At 47.2% G+C, this 24310-nt stretch overlaps 9 protein-coding genes across 9 annotated transcripts; 5 read left to right on the forward strand and 4 right to left on the reverse strand.

Annotated features, from left to right (window-relative positions):
- Positions 1–162: 162 nt before the first annotated feature.
- EV420DRAFT_1586709 (guanine nucleotide binding protein, alpha subunit) lies at positions 163–2644 on the forward strand. The gene is made up of 10 exons (XM_060474813.1): positions 163–391; positions 450–665; positions 714–1131; positions 1186–1304; positions 1357–1479; positions 1567–1606; positions 1662–1772; positions 1831–1910; positions 1965–2090; positions 2142–2644. Exons 2-10 carry the CDS (start codon positions 506–508, stop codon positions 2189–2191), a joined length of 1227 nt encoding a protein of 408 aa, XP_060322776.1. The 5' UTR covers positions 163–391; positions 450–505; the 3' UTR covers positions 2192–2644.
- On the reverse strand, positions 2645–4323 carry EV420DRAFT_1586713 (hemolysin-III related-domain-containing protein). The gene is made up of 7 exons (XM_060474814.1): positions 3820–4323; positions 3703–3767; positions 3431–3650; positions 3227–3377; positions 3062–3164; positions 2892–3008; positions 2645–2844 (listed from the first exon to the last, which is right to left on the reverse strand). The coding sequence occupies exons 1-7, from the start codon at positions 4311–4313 to the stop codon at positions 2744–2746; spliced, it is 1251 nt and encodes a 416-aa protein (XP_060322777.1). The 5' UTR covers positions 4314–4323; the 3' UTR covers positions 2645–2743.
- Positions 4324–4567: 244 nt separating this feature from the next.
- EV420DRAFT_153313 (uncharacterized protein) lies at positions 4568–6946 on the reverse strand. The gene is made up of 9 exons (XM_060472747.1): positions 6551–6946; positions 6424–6500; positions 6290–6372; positions 6098–6237; positions 5960–6048; positions 5788–5909; positions 4959–5738; positions 4695–4909; positions 4568–4641 (listed from the first exon to the last, which is right to left on the reverse strand). Exons 1-8 carry the CDS (start codon positions 6596–6598, stop codon positions 4875–4877), a joined length of 1374 nt encoding a protein of 457 aa, XP_060322778.1. The 5' UTR covers positions 6599–6946; the 3' UTR covers positions 4568–4641; positions 4695–4874.
- Positions 6947–9195: 2249 nt separating this feature from the next.
- On the forward strand, positions 9196–10367 carry EV420DRAFT_153382 (uncharacterized protein). Its single transcript, XM_060472775.1, has 3 exons — positions 9196–9980; positions 10030–10152; positions 10230–10367. Exons 1-2 carry the CDS (start codon positions 9284–9286, stop codon positions 10131–10133), a joined length of 801 nt encoding a protein of 266 aa, XP_060322779.1. The 5' UTR covers positions 9196–9283; the 3' UTR covers positions 10134–10152; positions 10230–10367.
- Positions 10368–10961: 594 nt separating this feature from the next.
- Positions 10962–13069, forward strand: EV420DRAFT_153323 (uncharacterized protein). The gene is made up of 7 exons (XM_060472755.1): positions 10962–11278; positions 11329–11362; positions 11409–11660; positions 11710–11770; positions 11823–12623; positions 12686–12722; positions 12770–13069. Exons 1-7 carry the CDS (start codon positions 11126–11128, stop codon positions 12836–12838), a joined length of 1407 nt encoding a protein of 468 aa, XP_060322780.1. The 5' UTR covers positions 10962–11125; the 3' UTR covers positions 12839–13069.
- Positions 13070–13947: 878 nt separating this feature from the next.
- Positions 13948–15858, reverse strand: EV420DRAFT_1486833 (uncharacterized protein; the record flags this gene model as incomplete). Its single annotated transcript, XM_060470446.1, has 5 exons — positions 13948–14787; positions 14943–14985; positions 15315–15334; positions 15451–15510; positions 15652–15858. 5 exons carry the CDS (start codon positions 15856–15858, stop codon positions 13948–13950), a joined length of 1170 nt encoding a protein of 389 aa, XP_060322781.1.
- A 1005-nt stretch (positions 15859–16863) lies between these two features.
- EV420DRAFT_1651632 (uncharacterized protein) lies at positions 16864–18247 on the reverse strand (the record flags this gene model as incomplete). Its single annotated transcript, XM_060478577.1, has 9 exons — positions 16864–17003; positions 17061–17084; positions 17136–17195; positions 17243–17571; positions 17622–17777; positions 17833–17922; positions 17974–18030; positions 18081–18140; positions 18198–18247. The coding sequence occupies 9 exons, from the start codon at positions 18245–18247 to the stop codon at positions 16864–16866; spliced, it is 966 nt and encodes a 321-aa protein (XP_060322782.1).
- A 1119-nt stretch (positions 18248–19366) lies between these two features.
- EV420DRAFT_1280297 (uncharacterized protein) lies at positions 19367–20276 on the forward strand (the record flags this gene model as incomplete). Its single annotated transcript, XM_060468198.1, has 2 exons — positions 19367–19931; positions 19990–20276. 2 exons carry the CDS (start codon positions 19367–19369, stop codon positions 20274–20276), a joined length of 852 nt encoding a protein of 283 aa, XP_060322783.1.
- A 1222-nt stretch (positions 20277–21498) lies between these two features.
- Positions 21499–24039, forward strand: EV420DRAFT_1486836 (uncharacterized protein; the record flags this gene model as incomplete). The annotated part of the gene is made up of 12 exons (XM_060470447.1): positions 21499–21699; positions 21729–21807; positions 21935–22025; positions 22063–22188; positions 22471–22594; positions 22813–22943; positions 23003–23138; positions 23361–23449; positions 23504–23578; positions 23731–23865; positions 23911–23960; positions 24005–24039. The coding sequence occupies 12 exons, from the start codon at positions 21499–21501 to the stop codon at positions 24037–24039; spliced, it is 1272 nt and encodes a 423-aa protein (XP_060322784.1).
- Positions 24040–24310: the final 271 nt, after the last annotated feature.

The raw sequence follows: 24310 nt of genomic DNA on the forward strand, positions 1-24310 counted from the left end.
GATGAATACGACATGTGAGCATTCGAACATAGGACACGAAGGCACTTCTGCACCCTGAAGTGAAGCATGTGGTGACCGTGATACAGAGTAACGAGGACAAGGTAAAGTGCGAATATGGTAGAACTTGGGCCGGCAACGCGGCCCATTCCCGCCGGAAGCGAGGCCACGTGGGAATGTATCTCAGTCGATCTGGGGCATTTCGCGTTTGTCAGCGACCACCATCAGCGACCACCCGAGGCGCATCATTGTCGTCGGTCATTGTCGTCGGCCGTCGTTGTTCAGGACGGCGACGACGACGACAACTGCGACGACCGCCAAGGAGAAACCGGCGATAACTTAATATTACCACCACCATCTATCACACGAAATTCGGACTTCTCCCGTTCCATCAGTACCTTCGCGCCATTCTCGAATTGCCTATTTATCAGCTGACGGTTCCCACTTTTCAGGGCTTCCTCGCTCAGGGCGCCGTTTCAGCCATCTTGGTTTCCTCTCTCCTCTCAAGATGACGGTAGATCCCTTCGCTGTGTCCACGAAACCGACACCAGAGTCGTTGGCCATCGATGAGAGCATCCGCCTTGAGAGGAAACGCCTGAAAGACAACCCAGTGGTCAAGGTTCTCCTGCTGGGACAGAGCGAGAGCGGGAAAAGTACCGTAATCAAGAGTGCGTCCATCAGTCACAGGCTTGTTAATATTGTTCTAACTGATTCAGATTTTCGTCTCGCCCACGACGCCGCCTCGTTTCGCGCTGAGAGGGCGTCATGGCGTTCTGTCATCCAGCTCAACTTGATACGCTCTGTGGGAATCATACTAGATGCCCTCGACGACATCGAACAGCTACCACCCGACTTGCGTCTTCTTCGCCTCCGCCTCATCCCGCTCAGGCGCGTCGAGACAGATCTTCGTCACCGACTCTCAGATTCTGCTATCCCGGTTACACCAGAGCTATCAGTTCGTTCTCTTGCTCAACTCTCCCATTGCCCCGATCCTGTGTCTCTATTACGAGAAAGTTCCGAGGCTCAGGATGTCATCACGTCTCTGCGAGAAGACATTCGACATCTGTGGCTCGACGAACGCGTCCGCAATGCACTACGACGGAAAGGCATTCGCATAGAAGAAGGGGCTGGATTGTGTGTATTTTTAGCAAGCCTAACAATGATGCCAACTGATCCTCTGCTGAATAGTTTTCTAAATGATCTCGACCGAATAGCCATCTCATCCTACACGCCCTCTGATGATGACGTCTTACGTGCACGACTGCGTACGATGGGCGTGCAAGAATGGCGAATCCCATTTCCGCCGGGTGAGTGTTCTATTTTGAATGTATGTAATGCGTGCGATTAATGTCTCGGTAGCCCCAGGTCAACACCCTTCCTTTTCGCATCCTTGGGCTCTCTACGACGTCGGTGGTGCTCGTACACAGCGACGCGCCTGGCTTCCGTTTTTCGATGGTGTGAATGCAATCATATTCCTGGCCCGTGAGTACACTTCTCCGGCAGATGATTTGCCTTTTCGCCTTCTATCTCCTCGGCTTCTCTTCTCTCTGGCTGATATTCTGCTGCTAGCTCTCTCTCCGTTCGACACTCCGCTTCCCGAAGACCCCAGGTTTGGCTCATTGCCTGTTTGGCTCCCTGCTTTTCTCTCTGACCGCTATATTTAGTGTAACCCATCTCGACGACACGCTAGCTCTCTGGCACGCTATCACCTCTACGCCCCTTCTAGCGCGGTCGACGCTGATTGTGTTCCTCAACAAGTGTGATCTACTGAAACGGTGACGTTATTTCCGCTCTTCTTTTCTCACTGTGTACTAATCTGTAACTGCCTTCTAGTAAGCTCAAGTCTGGTGTTCGATGGGGTGACTGGGTTCGCGGGTATAAGGGGGAAGAGGAGGTAGGGGCTGTGGTGAGATGTACGTCTGATTTGCTTTCTACTTGGGTTTGCTGAGTGACCCTCATCTTGGTAGGGACGCGAGAACGGTTTCGAGAGATCGGGCGTACGAAAAGTCCGCCTGCTGCAAAGGGACGGACGACATATGTCTACCCGACAAGCGTAACAGACACGAAAGCCACGGCGGTTACGTTGAAAAGTGGTACGTGCACAGAGTTCTAGCGAGGAATGAAACTTACGGGTCTCTGTGAAGTTCGTGATGGGATATTGAGAGAACATCTGAAGATGGCCGAGTTTGTTTAGAGTGGCGGCGTGGGAGTGGAATGAATTTATGGACATGATATACTGTTTTTATTTATTGAATTGTTGTTGTACGTTCACATTGGTACTAGTAGTGTTTTATGTAAATGAAAATTCATAACGGCCACAGTGAGGCTGGTGCACGTAATGTACCTATGTGCCTGTGGAAAGCCCATACTTATTCATCCCTACTGTCCAAAAGGTCAGCTCAAAATCCGTGAAAACGCAATGACCTCAGGTCAGGGTGTACAGTCCTTCCGACGCGAGTCCTTATGTCCGTGATCGATTCAACAATTCAAAATGTGGATATGGGGCACAACGTCGATTCACAAATCAAGCATCCTGAGCCAGCATTGCAGAGTTGCAGACTCGTAATTGCGCCTTGGAGGACTGACTGCGTAGTTTCGTCATTCTGGTTGATAGCGAGCATTCTCATTCAAGCCATGGAAGAAATCATTGTCACGTTCATTCCAAAGGTGGGAATGCAGGTCCTCACAAATGCCTATGTAGATACAAGCAATGCTAACGTGAGGTCATCGTATCATAGATCATCCGTTATGCGGTACATACGAGGCCATCATCTTTCATATCACGTATAGCGGACCTATGCAGGATGACGGCTAAAACGATGAAGCAGTGCCATATGCAATGGGATCCTGGGATTGCGTAAGGACATATGCAGAGCAAGACACGAATAACTGACCTGCTCCGAAGGCGTCTAATCGCTGGCGCCATTTATCAGAGAGGAAGCGTTCGGGCACATGGCTCACGTAAAATATCAGTCCAACAACGTAGGACAAAAGCGAAGGTATGACGGGAGCTGTGAGGTGATCACTGAATAAAAGATGAGTGACAGATGCGCATACTACTCACAGACAAAGTAAAATGTCTCAAGGGGTGAGTATAACATTGAGTACGTTGTTAGTGGTGCGATGGATGAAAGGGCGAGTGACACAAAGAAAAGGACGCGCCAAATCTGCGACGACACCGGTTAAACTTAAGGATTAGAAGCAGAGCGAACGAAGAATGGGACCATACCCGATTTTCGGGGCGATTGAACCATTCCATGAAAGGGAAGATGTTTCCGGCCAGTCCCGTTGTTAAGCATAAAGCCAAGAAGATCTGGTTGATGCTGGGATGACACTGGAATCCGTAGTACACGACCGAAGCAACGCTTGCACTAATCAGCCTGTCGGTTCCAAATTAGTGGTAACGCGGCATCGGGTACAAGTCAAGACATACCATCCAATCCCGATGTAATCTACCTTGGCGCAAAACTCCATGCTTCCGTGATGAGCACATCCCGACATGGTGTGCCACACCGAGCTGCAGAAAAAGCAGACTAGGACAAAAGCCATGAAAATCTTCTCCGGCGTCGGTGCTTTGATGAATCCAGAATCGAAAAGTGGTATTGAATTAATCCCAAAAATGAGGAATGGTATCAGGTGGGTATGTATGTTAACTTTGCAGAATTATCAGTAGGAGGGGTGGTCTGTAAAGAAGTCACCACGTACGTGTTTCGTTATGGAATGCAAATAAGGATAATATGATGAGAGGCCATCTCTCTATGGGTATAAACCTTACGAAGTTGTTAAATACATAGGACAATGGGCGCAGTGACTACTACTCACCTATAACCTTGGGTAACAAACGGGTTGTTACGCCATTTATCAGGAAGGTCAGAGTACTGGATCAAGTGTACTCCCTCAAATGAGCTCCTGATAGCTCTGGCTACGTCCGCCGTCGCTCGCTCCATCATGGTGTCCCCAACATGAGCAACATGTAGGTTTTCCGACGCATCCGCGAAAGTAGGTTCAAGGAGAGTGACAGAGCGCGACCTGACTGCTGCCAGGGCAACGAAAAGTCCACTTGAGGATACCTGAGAGTACAGACGGTGTAGCGAGTTGAAAAGCCCTGTGACCGGTTGTGCGCTGTCAAGAGAAAGGTCCTGGTCCGAGTCGGATGATGATTCAGGCTGCTGCGCTGTCGAGAGCCTCCTTCGACGCGTCTGGCTGCCATTATAGGAGAGGTCCATGTAAAAATGAGGTAGAAACAGAAGAGAAAACGAAGCGAGTGTAGGGTCAGCAGTAGTTAAAAAGACGAAACGCAGTGGACATGGTGTCATGCAGTTTGCATCATCGAATAAAAATCGAGAAGCCAGGGCGCCGCTGCTGCAATTTCCCCATTTGGCCTCATTTACCCCTTCTTGGTGTCCTCCTCCCTTGATCTCGAACAGCAGAATGCAAGAGCATTTGTTCGGAGCATGAGTCACTTATAGACTAGATTATTCGCTGTAAGAGTAGAAAACATACGACTGGGACGCCGCAGAGTACATAAACGGGTATAATTAATCGAGTTCGGTGGTTATCTTCACAGTTGACCTCGGTAGCAAGGGAGGAACCGCAAACTGCTGGTAGTAGTCTTTGTTGACCTCCGGGGTCTCAATGTTGTGTCTAAGATTTTCGTGAGAACGTGTTGGATGATATAGAGCACCACGGATCCTTACACTTTCCGTACATGCACTTTCATGCGGAGACAAGTATCGGGCTTCTTCTCCTCCGACGTATCACGACAGTGCAGGCATAGCCAGTGCTTGGTATGATATTCTGTGCTGAGAACGATACATTCCGGACTTTTCGTCGCCTCAAGCGGCACCAGCCTAACATGTGTGTCTAGTTCCAGGGATTCATAGGGATCTCTCGTCTTTAAAAGATGATCCACCTGCACCGAGGTCAACGGCGAATGTCTCTCGTTGGTAAAGGGTACGCACATATTTCCTCCAACCAAATAAACGGAACGTATCGTCCTCGTCGTCCGTAATGACGAAGCCCTTGAAATCCATACACAGAAGGGCATGTCAAGCAGCGAAAATACGTCTTTAGACCATCAAGCTCCGCTGTCGTGGTCGTTTCGGGGTCTAGGTCAAGAATACGAATGATATCCTTCACTATCTTCGTCAGCTGCTCGTTTAACAGCAAACTCTCTGCGCTCCAAGGCTTCCGATACCGTGCCTGATATGAGGAAAATGGAATATGTATGACAAGGGTAGGGTCTAGTTTGGCTGAATTATCGCTTTTGATCTTATGGACGATTGATTCGGTGAGACAGCGGTGAGCAAGTACCTGAGGATAAAACTGTGGGGTGTTGCATATACTGCAGTAAAGGACATTCTGAGCGAGGCTGAGGTGCTTTGTGGAGTCAATTGTGCCAGGATCTGGAAAGCGCGCTAGCAATTGGCTATCTAGAGATGATCTCCATTCATCGCATAAAGCTGGGAGCGAGGAAACGAGGGGAGAAAAAGTATCGGCATCGACCACCACATCTGTGGGGCGGTCAAGAATCTCTTTGATGGACTTGAATGTATAGAAATCGGCAAGTCCGGGCAGGACTTCGGTGTAGGGATACCGAGATGTAGAGGTAGTGTAATCACGGATAACTTTAGCCAGCAGGATTTTCCTAGGCCGAATGACCTGGTCGTTTTCGCGTTCAAGACGTGTGTTTCTAATGTCTTCCATGTATGCGATAATGTCGTCCTTAATATTCAGCCAGACTGCGAAGCTTTAATCTTGGAACGGAATGGGAGACAAGCGTGAACTCACTTCGCTCGGTTAACAATCGATTCTGACAGACCAAACGGTGTTTTATGAACGCATACATTTGGGCGTCACCCATCTGTTCAAACTCCGTGATATACCCGAGTTCTCCTAGTTTTTCCAAGATCCTACATCCTTGAATGAACGACAGAAAAAAAGTGATAATATTTGAGCGTACGAATATAGGCGGTAGCTTCTGACTTGACGCTGTTCTTTTTCTCGCTCCTTTTCGTGCGCGCACAACCATTCCACACTGCGTTCAACATGCTGCAACAAAATGAAGGAAACTGAGCGGAACGAAATAAGGAGTACTCACAGCCATGTGATCTAATACTAATTGTCTCCTCTCCGCACGATATTTCTTCTTCTCTTCGTCATTGAAGGAAAAATAACGTTGAGTGACCTTGTCAACGTCTCCTTGGTAGCACATAAGCTCTCCGGTGTACGGTTTCTTTGCTAAGAACGAGAACATCAAAAGAAAGACAGTACGAGGAGTAAGGAAGCTCACTTCCAGGGCGCAAGGGCACTAGACTCATGATCTTGTTGGTTAACTTTGGGTCAGACGTCTTTATCAATCTCACGGGTTTGACGCTATTGAAATATCTATGACTCCGAGTGAATGATATTTGACGCGTAACTCACTGACTGTCCATACACCTGGCGCATATACGGATACTGAAAACGAATTCGATATTGCGAACATTGGAATTCATACAGACCTGAAGAAGTAGCTTTTAGTCAAGAGACGCACGGATTTATAGTTACTTACGTGGCACCGCGACATGAAAATAAGGTTCGCCCAAGCAGGCTCTGACATTCCTGGAGCGGGTTCGGGGAGGCCCGGAATATTCGAGCGCGCTTGTCTTCCACGCCGACGCCGAAGAACGGCTGATTAACACCTTGCGAATAACTTTTGTTGACCTCGCCAGTTGCAGTAGATCAACTGGCTCTAGCCATCCAAAAATCTATCCACATATAAGAGACAGGTCGACACGGTTCTCAGCCTGTTTGACGCGCACCTCGAACCATATATCCAGAGGCATGTCCGCCAACTGGGTGAGTCCTCCTCTCGAGCATCGGTTTCCGGCTCTTTTCTTTTCTTGACCATCATTCTTGGAAGACTCAACTTTGCCGCGTTTTCGAGGAGGCATGAGGAAGATGGATGTTGCAGATCAAGTGTAAACAAAGAATCCTCCTTGGCCTGATTAGGAGGCGGATCAGACGCGTGACGTCACGCGGCGAAATCACGCCCCTTCTGAGCCTAAAAAGGAATTGCAACCAGCGCTCTCTTCCTACCACCAACTATCCACAGCCTCACGTTCTTTCTACCAGCTCGTACTTGCATTTCTACGTTCGCTATGAATATCGCCATTGTGATGCCGCTCCTACTTGTTCATCCGTTCGCATAAGAACCGACCTGTGCAATCCCGCGTGGGCCTTGCAACCAACCGCCTTCTACATTCGACGCCTAGCTGGCATTTTCACCCGTCCACGACTACCGCAATTTCCTTTTTCGAGAAAGACTCTGGCTCCTCCGATCTTTTTGTCGATTCTTCCCCATCGCATTGGTATCGCCCGGCAGACGACAGCGCTACTGGCTTGCTTCGTTGCATGACAACATTTGGAGAAGCAGACGACGGTGCTAGTGGCAGCCCTGCTGAGACAATCCAGAAACCATCTGACCACTGTCAAGCTGCCGGTGGATTCGGGAAGGGCGATCCAAATTCACACTCGCAAGATCTTCGACTGTCATTCAGGCTCCAGAAGACTCTCGTCTTGAACATGAAGAACGCAGCATCAGTTTTTCCGCTGGAGTTGGATCTGCAGAAATTTTGGAGCACGCAGGAGGAGAAAGTCAGGATGGTCAGCGTTTGGGAATTGATGGATTTACTGTAATATATGTAACATACATTTCGCTGCTGGCATCTGCCGGGTTCGGTATTTCATCCTATCATTTTGTATTCCAGTCCATATGAACGATGGTGCTTAGGCGTGATTCCAAGAGGACCCCAATCTGTGAGCCGAATTCGTGTTAACCAAAGTTTCGACAATGCTAGGTTAGAGGAGATGATCAATTGCAATGCCTGTAGAGAACGATCTTGACTTCATCAAGGGGACGCTGAGGAGACCTTTTAATTATGCCAAGTCCTGCAATAGGGCCGCCGAGCGGCAGAGCCCATACCTTACGATTCTTTCCCACAGTATAATAATTCAAGAGATATAGGTTCGACGGTAAGTATTGCTACAGATGGTGCAAGATAGCGATATACTGGATGTACGGGCAACTCCACGCAGCCACCGACAAGACACGAATGAAGAATCCTGACCAACGATACTAATGGCCCGGACTGTTATATCTTCTACAGTAACAGATGGAAATGTGAATGACATGGAGAAGAGCATGTAACTTACATTAACCTTACAGGGAGGTCAGCGAAGGAGGTCAAGATGTCGGTGCATAGCATATATACTATACTAGGCATTTTCGCTCGGCTGTCAAGGGTGAAAAAAAGCGCCAAAAAGGCAGGAGAGCACTGCTAGAGAAAGTGGACAGAGAATCCTTTGTGTCGCAAAAACGAAAGGAAAAAGGATGGTCGAACCCTCGGTTTGTGACACGCCTGAGCATAGGACCGACAGAGTGGTCCATCGTTCAATACACACGTCCTGCCAAAAAAATGTTCGACGAGTAAATCAATGTAGAACCTTTCGCGCCCACACGAGGTCTTGAGCAAAGGACCATGACCAGCGAGTTGGTGAACAATTGATGTGTAAGAGCAACGCAGAGGGAAGCTTTCAGAACCTGGAAAGCCGAACAAGCGTTACATCGAACGAAGACATTCGAGTTCGAGGGGTACAGAACCTGAGGAAATAAAATGAAATGCGTGCAAAGACAATACAGCTTACCCCCATCCACCCCCGAATGTGGAAGGAACAACAACCAATCCGGTCCCGGATGCACGTCTGTGTTGGTGTCCATTGCCTTGGTCAAGGCCAACTAGGATGTACGAGATGTGTCGAGGAGAACGGTGGCGAGACCAGAACGAACACTACCACAGAAAGAAACCGAGCATTGACTACCATCAACAGTACGAGTTGCAGGAATCATAGCAACAGACGAATGGGGGAAAGGAAGGAACAGTGACGATGTCCCACAACGGCCATTAATCACTGAAACAGAACAAGAGCAACTGCCAAGCGAGCACCTGTCCAGGCGAATGACAACGAGAAGTCCAATTATTGTCCGCTGATTAAGGAGGGATAAAAATGAATTAGATCCACAGAATCTACCACAAAATTTGGTGCCGTTGGTGTTCTTCCACCAAGGTACTTAGCGGGAATTTAAATACTTCACGGGAAATGCCGATGTCGGATTTACCTGCCGAATTTTTGGAGACATGCTCCAACTTCCTTTATGCTCGACCAGCTCCCCCCTGAACTCGTTCACGTTATTATCTCAGAATTTTGGTATTCTGAACACCCCTCGGATGATAGAATTATATTCATGAAAGCATGTCCCCTCATCAACACCCTCTGGAAGGATGTTTTTGCCCACATCGCTTCTCGGGACATTTTCGTTCCAACGAACGAATATCTGTTCTATCTCGGCTCAATCATACGCAATAACGACTCTCTAATCTACAGAATTCATCTCCCCAATTCCACTCGTACGATTACTTGCCATGTCGACTTGGTTGAAGCAAATAAGGATGCAGCGCAGGAACCGTACACAGCCCTATCCAATCTGCCTAATTTCATCGGTTTTCGCAAATGCTTTCCAAATATCACCCAAGTCTTCCTCGAAATCACGTATCGCATCCGAGGCAGATGGTTCCGTTTCATACTGTCTCAAGAACAAACCATTCGGACTCGAATATCCATAACACTTGACCAAGCGACGACGCAGCTCAGTGCCTTACTTGTGGACTGGGAAATCGCTGCTTACGACCCGGCACCCGATTTTATCCATGGAGAATTTGCCGACCCTAATTGGAGAATGTTTCTGAAGGATGTCGCTCGTGCTATGGCCCCTGCCGCGTTGTACAAATGCATCGGAGCGATCTCGTTCGAGGACATGTTATCACGATCGACGTACATAAATCGTGTCAAGCGATTTTCTGGCCATGGCGTCCATACCGAGACGAAAGGCGATGTACGAAGCATAAATTATCGCTTCGGGAAGGCAGTCCGAAGACCATTCGGTGAGACTATCTCTTTCTTCTGTTTACCCAAAATCTTATTCTTAGTGAGGTTTACGGACGTTCTTTGCGGAAGTGTATGAAGATATGAAATGGGTTCTCGAAGACGATACTGTGCGCGAACGGTCAAATTGGCACGCCATTGCGTCACCATGAATAGGTCAAAAACAGTCCTGTACGTAGTTGTCTCCCTGTTCTATCTCTTTACATAAATAAGGATCTGATTCTCCTTCTCCGTCCTGATTTAACAAGAGTGCTTTCAGTTAAGCCGATGGTGGACACGTCAATTGCTGCGTCGGTGCGGTGTAAGCGCCGCCCTCTCGTTTAAGAACCAATGTATACGTTGATGGTGTCGGGCTGAAAATGGCAGAGGCTGCCTTGTGGAACAATTCGTTGCCGACGCCTCTATTGTGTAGAACTTCCCTCACGTCAGGCTAATACAAGAAATCGTAGTAAAAGTCACAAGCTACCGTGTAATATGAACAATTCGCAAGGTGCACGGTATTCTGAGGGATTCAAGGTTACACACTACGGGAGAAGGATGAAATGACTGGCCACTTTGATGAAATTGAAGATATGGATGTAGAAATTGAAAGGGTAGTGTACATGGACGCCGAAAACTCGGATTCAAAGTATTCTTCTGAAAATCCGTCTTCAGTTGAGATGGGTATAATCACCGACGCGCGACAGAATTCCAAGTGCATTATTACATCAACGATGGACCAGAAAACTTGCATAGTCCAGCATGCAAAAGAAAAGCAAAGTAAGCTACGCACCTTCTCAGAATTATTCAGTTGCTCTATGGCAACTCATGACTGAAAGCCCTGCGGTACGATGTGGCCTTCGATACAGATGCATGTATACTTCTGGGATGAATTCAAGTCTAGTTACTTAAAGGCCCTGAGAACAGAGAACTTCGAGGGATATCGATTTCCCAGCCTAAACGAAGAGTGATTTCCGTTTGTCCTATTTCTGCCTGTAAAACTGGTAGCAATTCTATGAGGAAAAGACTATAGCTTTGTAGTCACTATCATTACGTTCCGTGCCCAAGGCTGACATGGACAGTAGACATTACTGTTGACTCAGATTCAGCGATGACGGGCGCAAGACCGGACTTGGTAGTTCCCGCAATTATCGGCTAGGATGGTATGCCAGTAAGACGTCCACGAAAAAGAAAATTCGGAGGCGAGAAGTCGGGATCGTGGTGGAATGAGATCAAGGCAAGGGCGTGTCAAGGGCGTGCTCGTTTCCTTCTTACCATCACAATGTCCGGGTCGCCGCCAACGATACGCGACCTCGCGGTCAGTTCATAGTCCTACTGCATTCTCTCCTTCTGCTAAAACCGGAACAGACCAAGGAATGCTTCATTTGCCAGCAGGACAATGGTAAAATTCCCGAGCACCGACCAATGAAGCAACTCATGCCATGCAGGGCCGGTCGAGTCGTGGGTCCATCCTTGCGAATGCACTCTCGTAGCACACCAGGCATGTTTGCTACGAATGATAGAGGCGCTACCCAAGACTACGCGAGCAGCATGTCCTCAATGCGGATTCAAGTATCGGATAATCAAAACAAAGTCGCTGCCTTTGGAGCTTCTCCGGCTAGGAAACTCACTTTGCAATATCTGCGGGACGATGTTCAGTATGGCAACGATATGCGGGGTGATAGTGCTTACCGGAAGCTGTGAGTCTGTCTTTGGGTCATGAGTAGCTTTGACGAACTACTATCACAGCTCTTGTATCGGTTCTGCGCTCATACGGCATGTATTCCATGAGGTTTCTCTTCGGAGACACGTGCGTTTTTATAGGTCGTGTTCTAGCTGTTATTGACAGTTTTCTTTATCAGGATATTCGATACGTTGCTGACCAGTGATACTTCTTCCTGGCCTTGGTCGACATGGCTCACAGTTCCACTCCTTGCTTTGAGATGCTTATTTACTGGGGAACCCTTCCGATTTCGTCATCTACTTGCCTACGTTCTTATATTGCCATCTCAACCACCACGAAACGTGCGCGAACGCCTCATGAGAGAATCCTCCAGCCGCTTTGGTCTCTTCTCCCTTCCCTACGACTCATTATCGTTCCAATGGCCTCCCACACGGTTACAATTTGGATGCTACATCTATATCACTCATTTTGTTTACGACTATCTCCGTGGTCACACCATTTGGGCCTGTCTACTACCCATACGCCCATACCTCGTGTCTAACATAATGTTTTTCATACGGTGGCGGAGGAATCGGACACGGCGTATTGAAAACGGGGGAGACCCTAATGCGCCCCAAGAGATTGATATGCCACCTCTAGACAATGGCCGCGCGCCTCCTCCGGAAGAACCTCGGTTCGCACCAGAAGTGGGGGACCGCCCCCCATTATGGATGGCTCGCCGAATCTTGCAGTCGCAGTCAAGTCCTATGCTAGAAGCAATGTTCTTGCCCGCAATTGCCAGGGGAATGGGATACCTGCTCCACGAGCTCGCACAGCACTATTTCCCACTTCAACGCGTACTTGGGATTCGGCCTACTGTGGCAACCGTCGGACTATCACTTCCGTTCGCTAACAAAATCATGTGGGACCAGACCCTGAACAACACCTACTATTGGATAAAGTTTTCCGCCTGGGTGTGGTCAGAGACTGATCCTGTCTGGTAAGCTGCAGCTTTTCAATACCAAGGATAGTCTGACCGGCTGCCCGTCTTTTCCAATTCAGGCTTCGAAACACCATCGGGCTTGGAATTTTCGTGCTCGTACGTGATGTTTGTTTAATATGGTACTCATTCTCACAGCACCTCAGCTGAAGGACGCGCTGAGTCCAACTGCATCTGTGGTTACGAAAAAACGAGATCGAGAGTCGTCACGTTAAGGATAGAAGTTTCGAGGGTTTAGATCCCCGCGACCTTGATCTTATACGCCCAGTGCCTTAGCTGCCTGGTTCATACTTAAATGTAACACATACCAGGATAGAACGGTGTGAGTGCTGTATCCTTCCTTTCAGGACGCAGGTCAATCCAAAATCAAATCCAGTATAATGTCAAGGATTCACGCTAATGTGGCAGGTTCGGATGGTCAGCTGTCCCTGTCGTGCCCTTCTTGAGGCCCTGTACCCGCGTCAGATGTTCCGCCCGATGAGTAGCGTGTATAGAACTTCATAGAACTATGCATTGTTACTTGGCCGGTTGAAGATAGAACTAGAAGTTACCTATAAATGAGTCACCCAGCCTAAAGCCAATCATCCTCCGGCGTTGAAGTGTATTTGGTAGATCTTATCGAATGGTGTAGGTCCCATCGAATAGCTTAGGTATCCAAGTTTGTAACTGAGCTTGTCTTATATCTTTCCACCGAACAGCGCAAGCCAAGTGTGAACACAGTATATCCCTTCCCTGATAATGCGTAGAACACTCTGTAGGAAATCAAATGAAGTACATTTCTGCATAATGCTACCCCCTCTCATGTGCGATATGGATGCAAAAGCAACGGATAATGTCATACGATTGAGACCCGGTCCCAATCAATACTGACAGATTATCGTTAGCCCTGATCGACATGATAGCTGATTCACAAGGTTCACGAGTATCCTGTTGGATGTCGAGAGGTCATCCAATATGTCTGCCCTTATTTTGAAAACGCCTCAAACGGAAGGCCGTCCTTATACCACACCTTCCTCGCGACGTAGCATTGGCATGATGACTACTTGCCTAGCTGGAAGCGACCTAACATGAGACAGAGGACGCGGACCAGATTATTATTCAAAGAATTAGAAGAGTCAAAGATAGATCCATACAGGATGGGTTTCAACGGATCCAGACTAGGTAAAATTCCATGAAAGCAACAACTTCTTCGGCCCGGTACTCATTATGACACGAGGAGATGCCAATTTGAGCATTCGCGCACATTATCATCTATCCGTGTAATATCCTCAAATGCGTCCGCAATGAATGCCCATAAGCCTCAATAAAAATGAGTCCTTTTCGCTCAATGGAAGAAAGAGTTACTCTCACTAAATGGCCTTCGGATTGCCTTTGCGAAACAACGATTGATGCCTCGTGCATCACCCTCCGTCTCGGTATGGACACCATGGCCAGAAAACCGTCGGACGCAATTTAGATACGTCGAATGCGATAGCATGTCCTCCAAAGGGATCTCTTTAACACATTTCGACAACGCGGCAGGGGCCATAGCACAAGTGGCGTCTCTCAGAAACACTATCCAATCAGGGTCAGCATATTCGTCGGAGATAAAATAGGGTGCCAAGTCGTAAACAACGATTTCCCAGTCCACAGGTAAGGCACTGAGCTGTGTGGTCGCTTGGTCAAGCGCTATGGATATTCGGGTCCGGACAATTTGATCTTGAGACATTATGAGGTAGAAGAATCCACGCCGAACGCAATACCCGATTTCGAGGAAAATGTGTGTGATATTTGGAAAACATTTGCGAAAGCCGATGAAATTAGGCAGATTGGATAGGGTTGTGTACGGCTCCTGGTCTACATCCTCGGTTGCATAGATAAGGTCGACACGGCAGGTAATCGTACGAGTAAAATGTGGGAGATAGTGTCGATAGATCAGAGAGTTGTTGTTGCGTATAATAGAACTGAGATAGAACAGATATTCGTTCGTTAGAACGAAGATGTCCCGGGAAGCGATGTGGGCAAAAACGTCCATCCAGAGGCTGTTGATGAGGGGACATGTTTTCATGAATATAATTCTATCACCCGATGAATGTTCAGAATACCAAAATTCTGATATAATGGTATGAATGATTTCAGGAGGGAGCTGGTCGAGCATAAGAGAAGTCGAAACATGTCTCAATACCTGCACGCGAATCCAGTATCGGCATCCAGTAGCGGCGGAAGCCGGGTCCCCGATTCTTTCCTTATTTCAAATATCGGTTTTATCGGTCGAAGGTTGAAACGCAGGACGAAATAACGCTCAGGCACTTTCTCACGTTTCTCTTTTCTGCCACGTACCATCATGTCCTCTTTGTCGCGGATGTTCCATCCAGTATGCAGACTATATAGTGGGATATGTGAATATGTATTTTCTAATTAATCTGCCTTTTTGTCATCTTGCTTTTCTATCATCTTATTGAGGATTGCTTGTAGCATGAAAATCGCTTTGCGGATGTCAGTCGGCTCCAGATCATTGCGATCCAAAAGCCACAGGACTTCAGCAAGAGATGTGGACGTATTGGCGACTCAGAAAGTCGAGGTAATCGCCTGGTTGGAATGTTTGGGTCGTCCCAGTGACCAGACGATTTCTTTCGGTGTGTTTGTAAGTTGGCTTATATCCTACTCGGCGTCAGTATTTGACCTTGGTATCAGAAGGATTATAAAGCGCACTTTCTTGCGTTCAGCGTCACCTAACGCTAGAGCAGTCGAGGGAGGTGAAGGAGGTGGTAGAGAATTTCAGTTTGTATGCATGTCCTGGATGAACGTTGGATGGTGAGCGTGATTCTCTTGAATAAGATACACTTACCGAGAAGTTAACGGCCATGTTGTTAAAGGTGTTGTCAGGTTGCAGTGACTCCGGGAAGATCTGCGGAAGGGTAAGGTCAGGCGAGAAATAAATCGAGCTTGCTCGTACGTCTAGCCTTCTGTAAGGTAACGCATCAGCGGGACAGGGGGGATAAGGTTCGTGAGGATTGGTAGACAAGCCCAAATGGTTGGACGATGTTACGTGCGAGAGGTCTGGTGTTGCATACGATGTGAGGGTATCGGCGTATGCGTACTGTCTGAGATCATGAGTTTCCATGTGGTGACGGGGGCTAGCTGTTAGTTCAGCAGTAGTGCTTCTAGCGCAGATAATATATGTCTCGACCCGGTACTCAGGAATGTATCGATGTAGAACAGAAATTATCTCCAGGTTGACAACGGCTTCATGCATTGTGTGGCGCGTTAGGACTGTCTTCGTCTATACAATCATTCCTACAATTTGCGATGGAAAATGTTCACGATGTCTCGGACATTTTGTCAGACTATCGGCTCAAGTGATATGAATGGGAAAATGATTCTGCCATGTACTGGCGAGCTGCAGACAGAATGTATTCATTAGATTATGAAGAAGCTGGCAAGGACAGCGTGACAGCACATATAGGTGATATGTATCTGTCACCTCGTACTCAGCTTCTCCGCCGATGGACATACCCCTTCAGGGTGAAGTTCCTCTGAACGCCACTGAGAGTTGCTGTTCATTTATTACAGTATACTATGTATTGTTTAGGAAGATACAAGCGACATGCTACGCGTATTTGTATTTCGTTAGCTCATAAAGATACGCCCTGGTGGTGTCATGAGGATCCTCTTCGTCTTCGGAAGTCGGCTCAGGAAAGTCTTCGCCGAGTACACCAATATCTCCAAGGTTGGTGAGATATTTAGGCAGCGGTTTGGCCGGAATAGTGCCGCTTGTAACGGCAGGTGGATCGTGTATCTTGGCCACAATTTGAATGTTGAAAGAACCCAGGCCCCGGGAAGCTCCCGCCAAGGTTTGTCCGGATTTTAGCATATTTTAGGCCCAAAAAAAGCGAAATCTTTGTCCGCAGATAGCATATTTCAGACCCAAAATTTGGAACCCTTGTCCGTAGTTAGCATATTTTAGGGCCTCTGGGCCTGGAGGAATGGCACCTGGCGGAATCCCTGTAGTTGGAGAAGCACATAGCGAAGACTTATTGGGATCTGAAGGATGGATGGAAGTGACACTGAAATTTCATCCGGAAAATGCAAGGCAAAGGACGCCAAAATTTGGCCTAATTTGGCCCGCGGCGCAGTCCGGCACGGACGGACCGGCAGAAGCCCTGTCCGAGTTAGCATATTTTAGGTGCCAATCTTTGCATATTTGAGGCCAAAAATCAGGGTTTTTTCCGGACAAACCTTGGCGGGAGCTTCCCGGGGCCTAAGAACCCATGTCGTCGCCGTACTTCGTAGCGGTGAATATCAGCAATGCAATGGTTCCTTCCTCCAGCTCGGATTTGATTGGAGGGCATTTGTGAAATTTCGTGGGATTGAACTCCCTCGTCGCGTCGAACAAGGGTACTGTTGAACAGAATATATCAGTGTATGTGTGTGGCATGATGTAGGTAGTATATTTACCGTCTTCATTCCAGTGTCGGATGGCTAAGGAGCGTTTTAGTAAGTCGGCTGACATACAATGGAAGTGAGACTAACGTGGACCGAATGTTTTGCCGTTAAGGTGTGCCTTACTAGGTGTAGGGGGCGCTGATGGATCTGTGACGGTATTAGCTCGAGCTGTTCTAGGTGTTAGGTTGACATACCTTTCGGCTTGGGATATGTCGTGAATACAAGTCCGTCTCGAACTGTCTTAAAACTGAAGAGGTTGCGATCAAAGTCTACTTCCATTATTTCAGCCAGAACGGATGCTTGACGAGGCCAGAAGTTTTTCAAAGGTTTAATCGCGATCGCACGATTGAATTCGCCTTTGAACAGACTAGAGAATGTTACCGAACCTATCATAAAAAAACTTTGAGGGTAAGTATATGCGCCTGTGATCCTCTTGTTGGCATATTTGAAGTCAGATGGTTTTCCCAGAGTCAAGTTGGTCAGACGAGGTGTGGAAGGGATGAAAGCCAGCGTCATCAGGTGCCTTATGATCTCTTCTCAGTAACGCGACGACAGATCATAGCAAATACGCACAACAAGAAAGGGAGATCATTTTGAAAACCGTCAACCCAGTCATATATTTGGATCCGGTCCTCTCTGTACTCCATGTTGGTGTCAATGGTCTTGATACGTCGCAATTTGGGGATGGCGTCTATGATACCGAGCCAAGGATTGTACCCCGCGCGCAAGCTTGCAATGGTGTACATGAATATAAGCTGATGTTACCAAAAGTAATAACACGCACTCTTTAGTGGTGACTTCATGGCGATCGGAACTGGACGGATTGGCCGTAATCGTTGTATCTCGAGACCCACTCAGCATAACCGGGGGAATGCTTGGAAGTATCAGGCAAAATGTGAAAAAAATCATGGTAAAGGATGCGAACCTGTTCGTGTTGTATTGCATCATCTCGTCTTCGCCAGGGGTAGGCGATGATGTTGCCCTATCAAGACAGAGTTGGTGTCGGTATAAGAACAACAGGTATGAGCTTACGGAGGGCTGTTTATGCCCGTTTCGATATCATCAAGTGGTGGAGAGTTACTGTCGACCGTACTAAACAATTAAAAAGGTCAGTTGTTTCGATTCCATGAGACACACGAAGGTACTGACGCGCCATCACTAGCACTATCGGAATGTTGTTCGATCGGGGTGCTGTCCATGACGATCAAAGGAAATGAATTATGAACAGAAAAGAAGAGCCTACTTTGGCACGGTCAATCTTACTCTTTTCTTGCCAGATGGTTTCATCGTGGGAAGGGGGTTAACGGAAGTGTTACGCTTGGTGGGAGATGTCATAGCAAGTACAGTTGTGGCAGAGGAGATCAGGTAGCGTTGAAGCAATGAACAGTAGTAAACAGCACTCAAGCACTGGTCAGTTATAACCAGAAAATATAGCTCTATGACGTTGTTCATACACAAATACGCGGGGTCGATTCACTGTATGGGTTTACCTGGTATCTTGTCATCGCAGACTGTAGTCTGAGGAGCCTGCTCGGACATATTCTTCAATCCATCCAAGAAAATGTCATTTATGCGACGGAAGTTCCGCTATGGATGACCGGAGTCGGAAGAGATTCTACATGCGAGTAGACCGGGTATGCCATAAAGGGTCCTCTGTCTCGATATGTATGATTTCAATTTTAAAAGGGTCCATGAAGCTAAAATGGATGTACATGTATTCGAAGCCGAGCGCAGATTACATCACATACCTGATGTGGCAGATCAGTTACTCCTTGCTGTTCCTGTAGCCGGATGCAAAAAAATCTGTATGCCATACAGGTATGACCCTTGCTCATAATTTCAGTAGCGAGGAGAAAGGGTCTATGTAGCTTGTTAGGAAATATGAATGTTGGTCGAGAAGCTATAGTTTTGCCTTGTAAAGTCAAGGGGGAATTCTAACCGACGAACAAGGGTCTAAAGTATGCCGATAAAATATCCGTCTACTTCACTATTCGTATTATTAATCCGTGGTCACAATAGCCCTGCATACCGAAACCATCAAAGGCGCGATGTTCCGTTGTATCGCATGCACCTAGGGGTCAAAGAGCCGTAACGTCGTTAGGTTTGAATATGTATGTCCTGCCGACGGAGACACAAAAATGACATGGAAAGTAGAATAATCAGGAGTGACCGTGATGTATATACTTACATATTCTCAATGTCTGAAATGGGGTTTTCAGACACTCGATATACCAGCATCACCATCGTTATCATTATGCCACCGTTCAGAAAGATAGAGCTGACTGGCGAAAATGGGTTTGGCTTGTATGTCTTCATATATGTGTTATTGCTGTAGGCTGAATTTAGTGAGCAGACCAAGATTGACGAACGACTTCATCTTCCGGGATATGACAACAGGAGACCTACTGCGAGTTGCTCGCACTAACACGAGGAATTACAACGCAGTGGGAGATTTTATGAGGAGGACATACTCGGTCTCAAAACTGCTACGCCCTTTCTTTTCAGAGAACGATGTTCCTCGGTTTGTTGCGGCGCAGCGCAAGTCTGGTACCATGATCATTGGATCCATCGCTCTGTCCTATTTCACTTGGGATGCTTACATCAACAGTGACTTGGATTTACTTGTTAATCGAGCAAACGTAGTCCATATGAGAGGGTTCTTGATTTCAATGGGGTATGCGTTGGATAATAGGATGGTTGTACGCACCTTGTTGGAGGCGGCACACGATGATGCGCCTATCGATCTCAGGTTTCCGACATTGGGAAAATCGGTTAAATCTATTGAAAGTATAGAAACATACCGATCAACATCATCGGACAGAGTCGTGAGACTCGTAATGTGTGTTCGAGAGGAAATCGAAGTGATCTTGGGGCTTCATTCCAGTGTGTTTATAATAAACTCGTTAAAAACTTCTGCATTGATTTAGTTTGAATGTCATAGCTTGCACAATGAACTTTATCACACACGCACGTGCATACCCTTTATATCCGAGGGCGACACTGGACTATCATGCATCCACTTCGTGCTTTACCACCGACGAGCGTGAACTAGAAGCCCAGGTCAAATATAGACAGAGAGGATGGGTGCCCATTCCATGTTTCATCATTGACGGTGATGTAATACATGACAGTACATTGGATTTCCCTGACGTTGACCGTTTTGTTGGCGATCGGTACATGCTGCGATGGGTGTTGGGAAAAGAGAGATCCGTAGAAGCATTGGGATGACCGTTCTTAGAAGATGATGATGCTGAGGTTGACATGGACACATGGACACTTAAGTATATGGAGCCGCGACGGAAGGGTGTTGTTATAAATTTTGCCGTCATGAAAGGGAAGATGATGTTCAAATCTTATTGTTTGTCAGATGGTATGCTGGAAAAAGTTACGCCGCACATGGGTAATTGGTAGGTGCGGTACTCTAATCTTCATAGCTTACACTGAATATAACATTTGCTATAGGAATGATATCAATATGAAGGAATTTGTTGCTCGCTATCATAAACAGACAGTCTAATTAGCCCATACAATTAAACATTTCATGTTGAATCAGCCTTATGTTTGATGGGGCACAGGGCAGTGATGTACGAGGGCGATTTTCAAACATCCTATCTATTACCCAGTCGCTTCCCCAACGAAAGCTGACTTTCGCTCCTGCGGATAGGTGGGGGAGTTGACTCTCCACATGCGAGCGAAGGGTATCCGCATGCTCGATGTAATCTTCGTCGAGTACAGGCAAGGCTATGTTCAGCTTTGAAAGAGAATCCGTGCCGTGATAATAGAAATGTTCATCCAGCGCATGCAGCGCCTCGTATGAATGGAGCGTGTCCGTAACTGGGATACTGAGTTCCATGACAGTTGCTTTAGATGATGACAGGGATATCAAGCTTCTGACGCAGCTCTCCAGGTGCCTGTATGGCACTTCAGCGGTAAATGTTTCTAGATGAAACATGGCACTGAGATCAAGATATGCATCTCCGCTCTCATCGTCTGTAAAGTGGATACTGTGAGCCAATCACGAGAGTCAGGCAAGCGAAACCGATCATCTAGGTACTTGAGAGTTAAATGTCGTAGTGTTGTGCTTGCTAGTCCGACGATGTGTCGGGCAAGATGGACATCCTGCACAGACAAACTGAGCTGCAGAGTGGATAGTAGGATGGGTGTTGTACGCCAAAGGATCCAGTCTGAGAAATAGCTGTGTAGCTTCGCAGCGAGTGGACCCTCTGAGTCTTCATCGGAGACAGAGTCACGGCAGAGTAAATGAGTGAGGTTTAGGTGCAACATAGAGAGGGTAACGGGAAGGGATAGTGGTTGGGTGTCAGCGCAATGCGAGTATCTCATGGAGATAGACAGACCACCAATGCAACACAATGATAGCGTTGGCATCCCGGTCAATAGATAGTGCAATGCGGAAGATGTGAGGTGGCAATTCCAGAGTATGAGGCGCCTCATGGATGACATGGTAACGGTCCTTGCCAAATCTATGGTGCTTCCGTCTATGAGCAGGGATTGTAAAAAGGGCAACTGGGCCAATATGGCGGCCAGGGATGCATTGTCGGTAAACACCCACGCGGGACCCAGTATGTTGAGGTGGGAAGCTCATGATGTCCCGTCATCTGGACCCGACGGCAGCGCGTTAGCATCAGTCGAGGTGACATTGATGCCAACAAATATTTTTAGAAGTGTGGCGAGGTGTCGGCTGATGACCGGTCCAGGAGGGAGTGGTGCATAGTGCTCTACACACCGATGATTGAGTCTGGTAAGATCTAGACCTTCGAAGTCAATTCGTATCATGATGGGTGTACGTTGGTAGAGTGTAAGAAAGCACAACGCTCGGTTTATAAGAATACTGTGTTCTTAATTACCAATTCGTAAGGGGTAAATAGGGGAAGTGACTATGATGGGTAAGGGAGACCTCGGTATCCGGTATCATGGAAGTACCGTTCAAGGTGGAACGAAGCGCATCCAGCGTGATCTGTAAGTCGTATAGTAAAACCGGATCTTTATCGTAAAGAATGATGCTTATACGAGATAAGGTGGTGTTACCCGATAATGCTATCACCATCGATTCTCATGCCGCTGCATGCAATCTAAAATCTAGCAAGCCGCTGTTCTCCTCGACCCCATACAAGACACGGAGGTACGATAGCATGCTGATATCCTTCAGGGATCTGACCAAGAGCAACAGATCTTGGTGGAGACAAGTGCAACTTTCCACAGGTAGCGATGATAGAACGCATAGCTTGTGGACATTGAAAACACGGGGAACAGGTCCGAGATGATCTAATGAAGCAATGAACATTGGCCGCGAACGGTTTTGAGCTCACGTACCAAGTCTTACAATAGAAAATGTTTTCATGTTTGGAGCCACGTCTGGTAAAGCGTGATGGAATACGTCTGAAATGTCACTCCTTATTCGCAGCGAAATATCTGTGACCGTGGTGAAGAATGAAGATGTAGAACAAAAACGAAGGAACGAGTCCATAGTGGCCTGTGTTGCCGACTCGATAACCAGCCAGTGCATCTGGTGGGAGGATCGAAGGATGGTAGTTGTGTCAATGTCGCATATATCTGGTGCCCCGACGGTTGCAACGAAGTCAATTATTCGGAGGTAAGATAAGGATGGAAATGCTGTGGATACATCGGACCATATGGTATCCGGCAAATGGCAGCAGCACAGCTGAAGGAGGCAGAGCATGGAGACAGGACTGGTGGTTAATACCATCCAGTCGAGTTTAAATGCGTTACAGACGATGGTCGTGAGATATGGGAGACGACGAAGGATCATGGACGAGGTGATGTGATTGTCGAGGACGAATATGTCGCTGGTGAAGGTGATATGCTTCACATAATGCTCAATGGACTGGTTTTTTTCGAGGAGAGACTAACACGCAGGTAGGTCACATTCCCCCTCTTGGACTTTCAGTGCTTCAAACATATAACCATGAGCAAAGGGCAACCACTGTTTCTGTACTAGCGAGAGACGTTTCCCATCATCGATGGACGAAAGGACATGCTGAAATATTTTCAGCAGTATCTCGGGAGAAAGAAGATTTATGGGAGTGGAATGCATATCAGAGTGGAGATGCTGTATGTGTGCAAAACGAATATAATATTATGTTAAGGACACTGAGAATTGTGTGCGATATAAGCCACCGTGATTTAGCTTCTCCGAGCATGAGCGGGATAGCTGGGAATGCCGAGGAACTGACAAGAACAGGGTAGACAAACAGCATACGCTTAGTGACGATCTATCGCATGATATCAAGATCAGGTCGCAGACTTCATCTAATATATAAATTCGTGACCGAGGTTCAAGAACGACTGAAGCAATGCGGCCTGCCACATGTACCACAGAAAGAACAGTTTTTAGTCTTACTGAAGAAGTTGTTCACGCAACCGTGAGTGATACTACGTATTTATCCTATCCCTAATCATATTTATCTACTCTCTAGGATCCTTCCAGCTGGTGCAATGGAATCTTGTATGGTACACATTGCTGGGAGCCTATCGTGGTACCTGTTCAAAAAGTAATCTATTCCTGTCACATGGTGTCATTCGATGTCGACTTATGGCTGATGCCCGGTGATATGGGTCCTGTGTATCGAGTATGGGCGCCGCTCGATGCTGAACACCAGGTAGTGTTACACCTGGTAGATCACGACTTTGTGCCTCGTAACAGGCTATTCGATGGCATGATCAGAAAAAGAAGTGGTCTCAGAGGCAATGTGCTCGCTTTGAAAGTGAAGAATGAGTCGGGCCGATATGTCAACATGACTCTAGCAGATGAAGCTAAGACGAGTCAGACCTTGAAGGTGTAAGTCTGTCGTATTACACATATCACAGCGATGCTAATGTATAGTACCAGCCACGTCGAACGTAAATTCAGTTTCAATTTCATGCACGAAAGCAGTATGTAGTGGAGTACGCATTATCTGCGGTATTTGTGAATATAGATGTTCTACACAATTTGAAGCAGGATTTTCCATAGAAGATGGGCGTAACACGCGTATATCGCGAATGTAAAGCCACCGCATCATCTTTCTTTATAGTGAGATCCGATACACTCGGCCTCGCATTGAGGGGAAATTTTTAAAAAATTCAAAACTAAAAGTGGAAGATAGTACAGGAACGAAACAGGCGAGTATTACAACAAGACTCCGTGGATTTGTCGATAATATCCATAGGGCATAAGGGACTATACTCTGTCTAGAAAACAGTTTGTGGGGTGCACAACAGGCTAGACAAAGAGACGAGTTGTA

Source organism: Desarmillaria tabescens (genome assembly GCF_030435595.1).
Source record: "Desarmillaria tabescens strain CCBAS 213 chromosome Unknown EV420scaffold_102, whole genome shotgun sequence".
Taxonomy (NCBI): domain Eukaryota; kingdom Fungi; phylum Basidiomycota; class Agaricomycetes; order Agaricales; family Physalacriaceae; genus Desarmillaria; species Desarmillaria tabescens.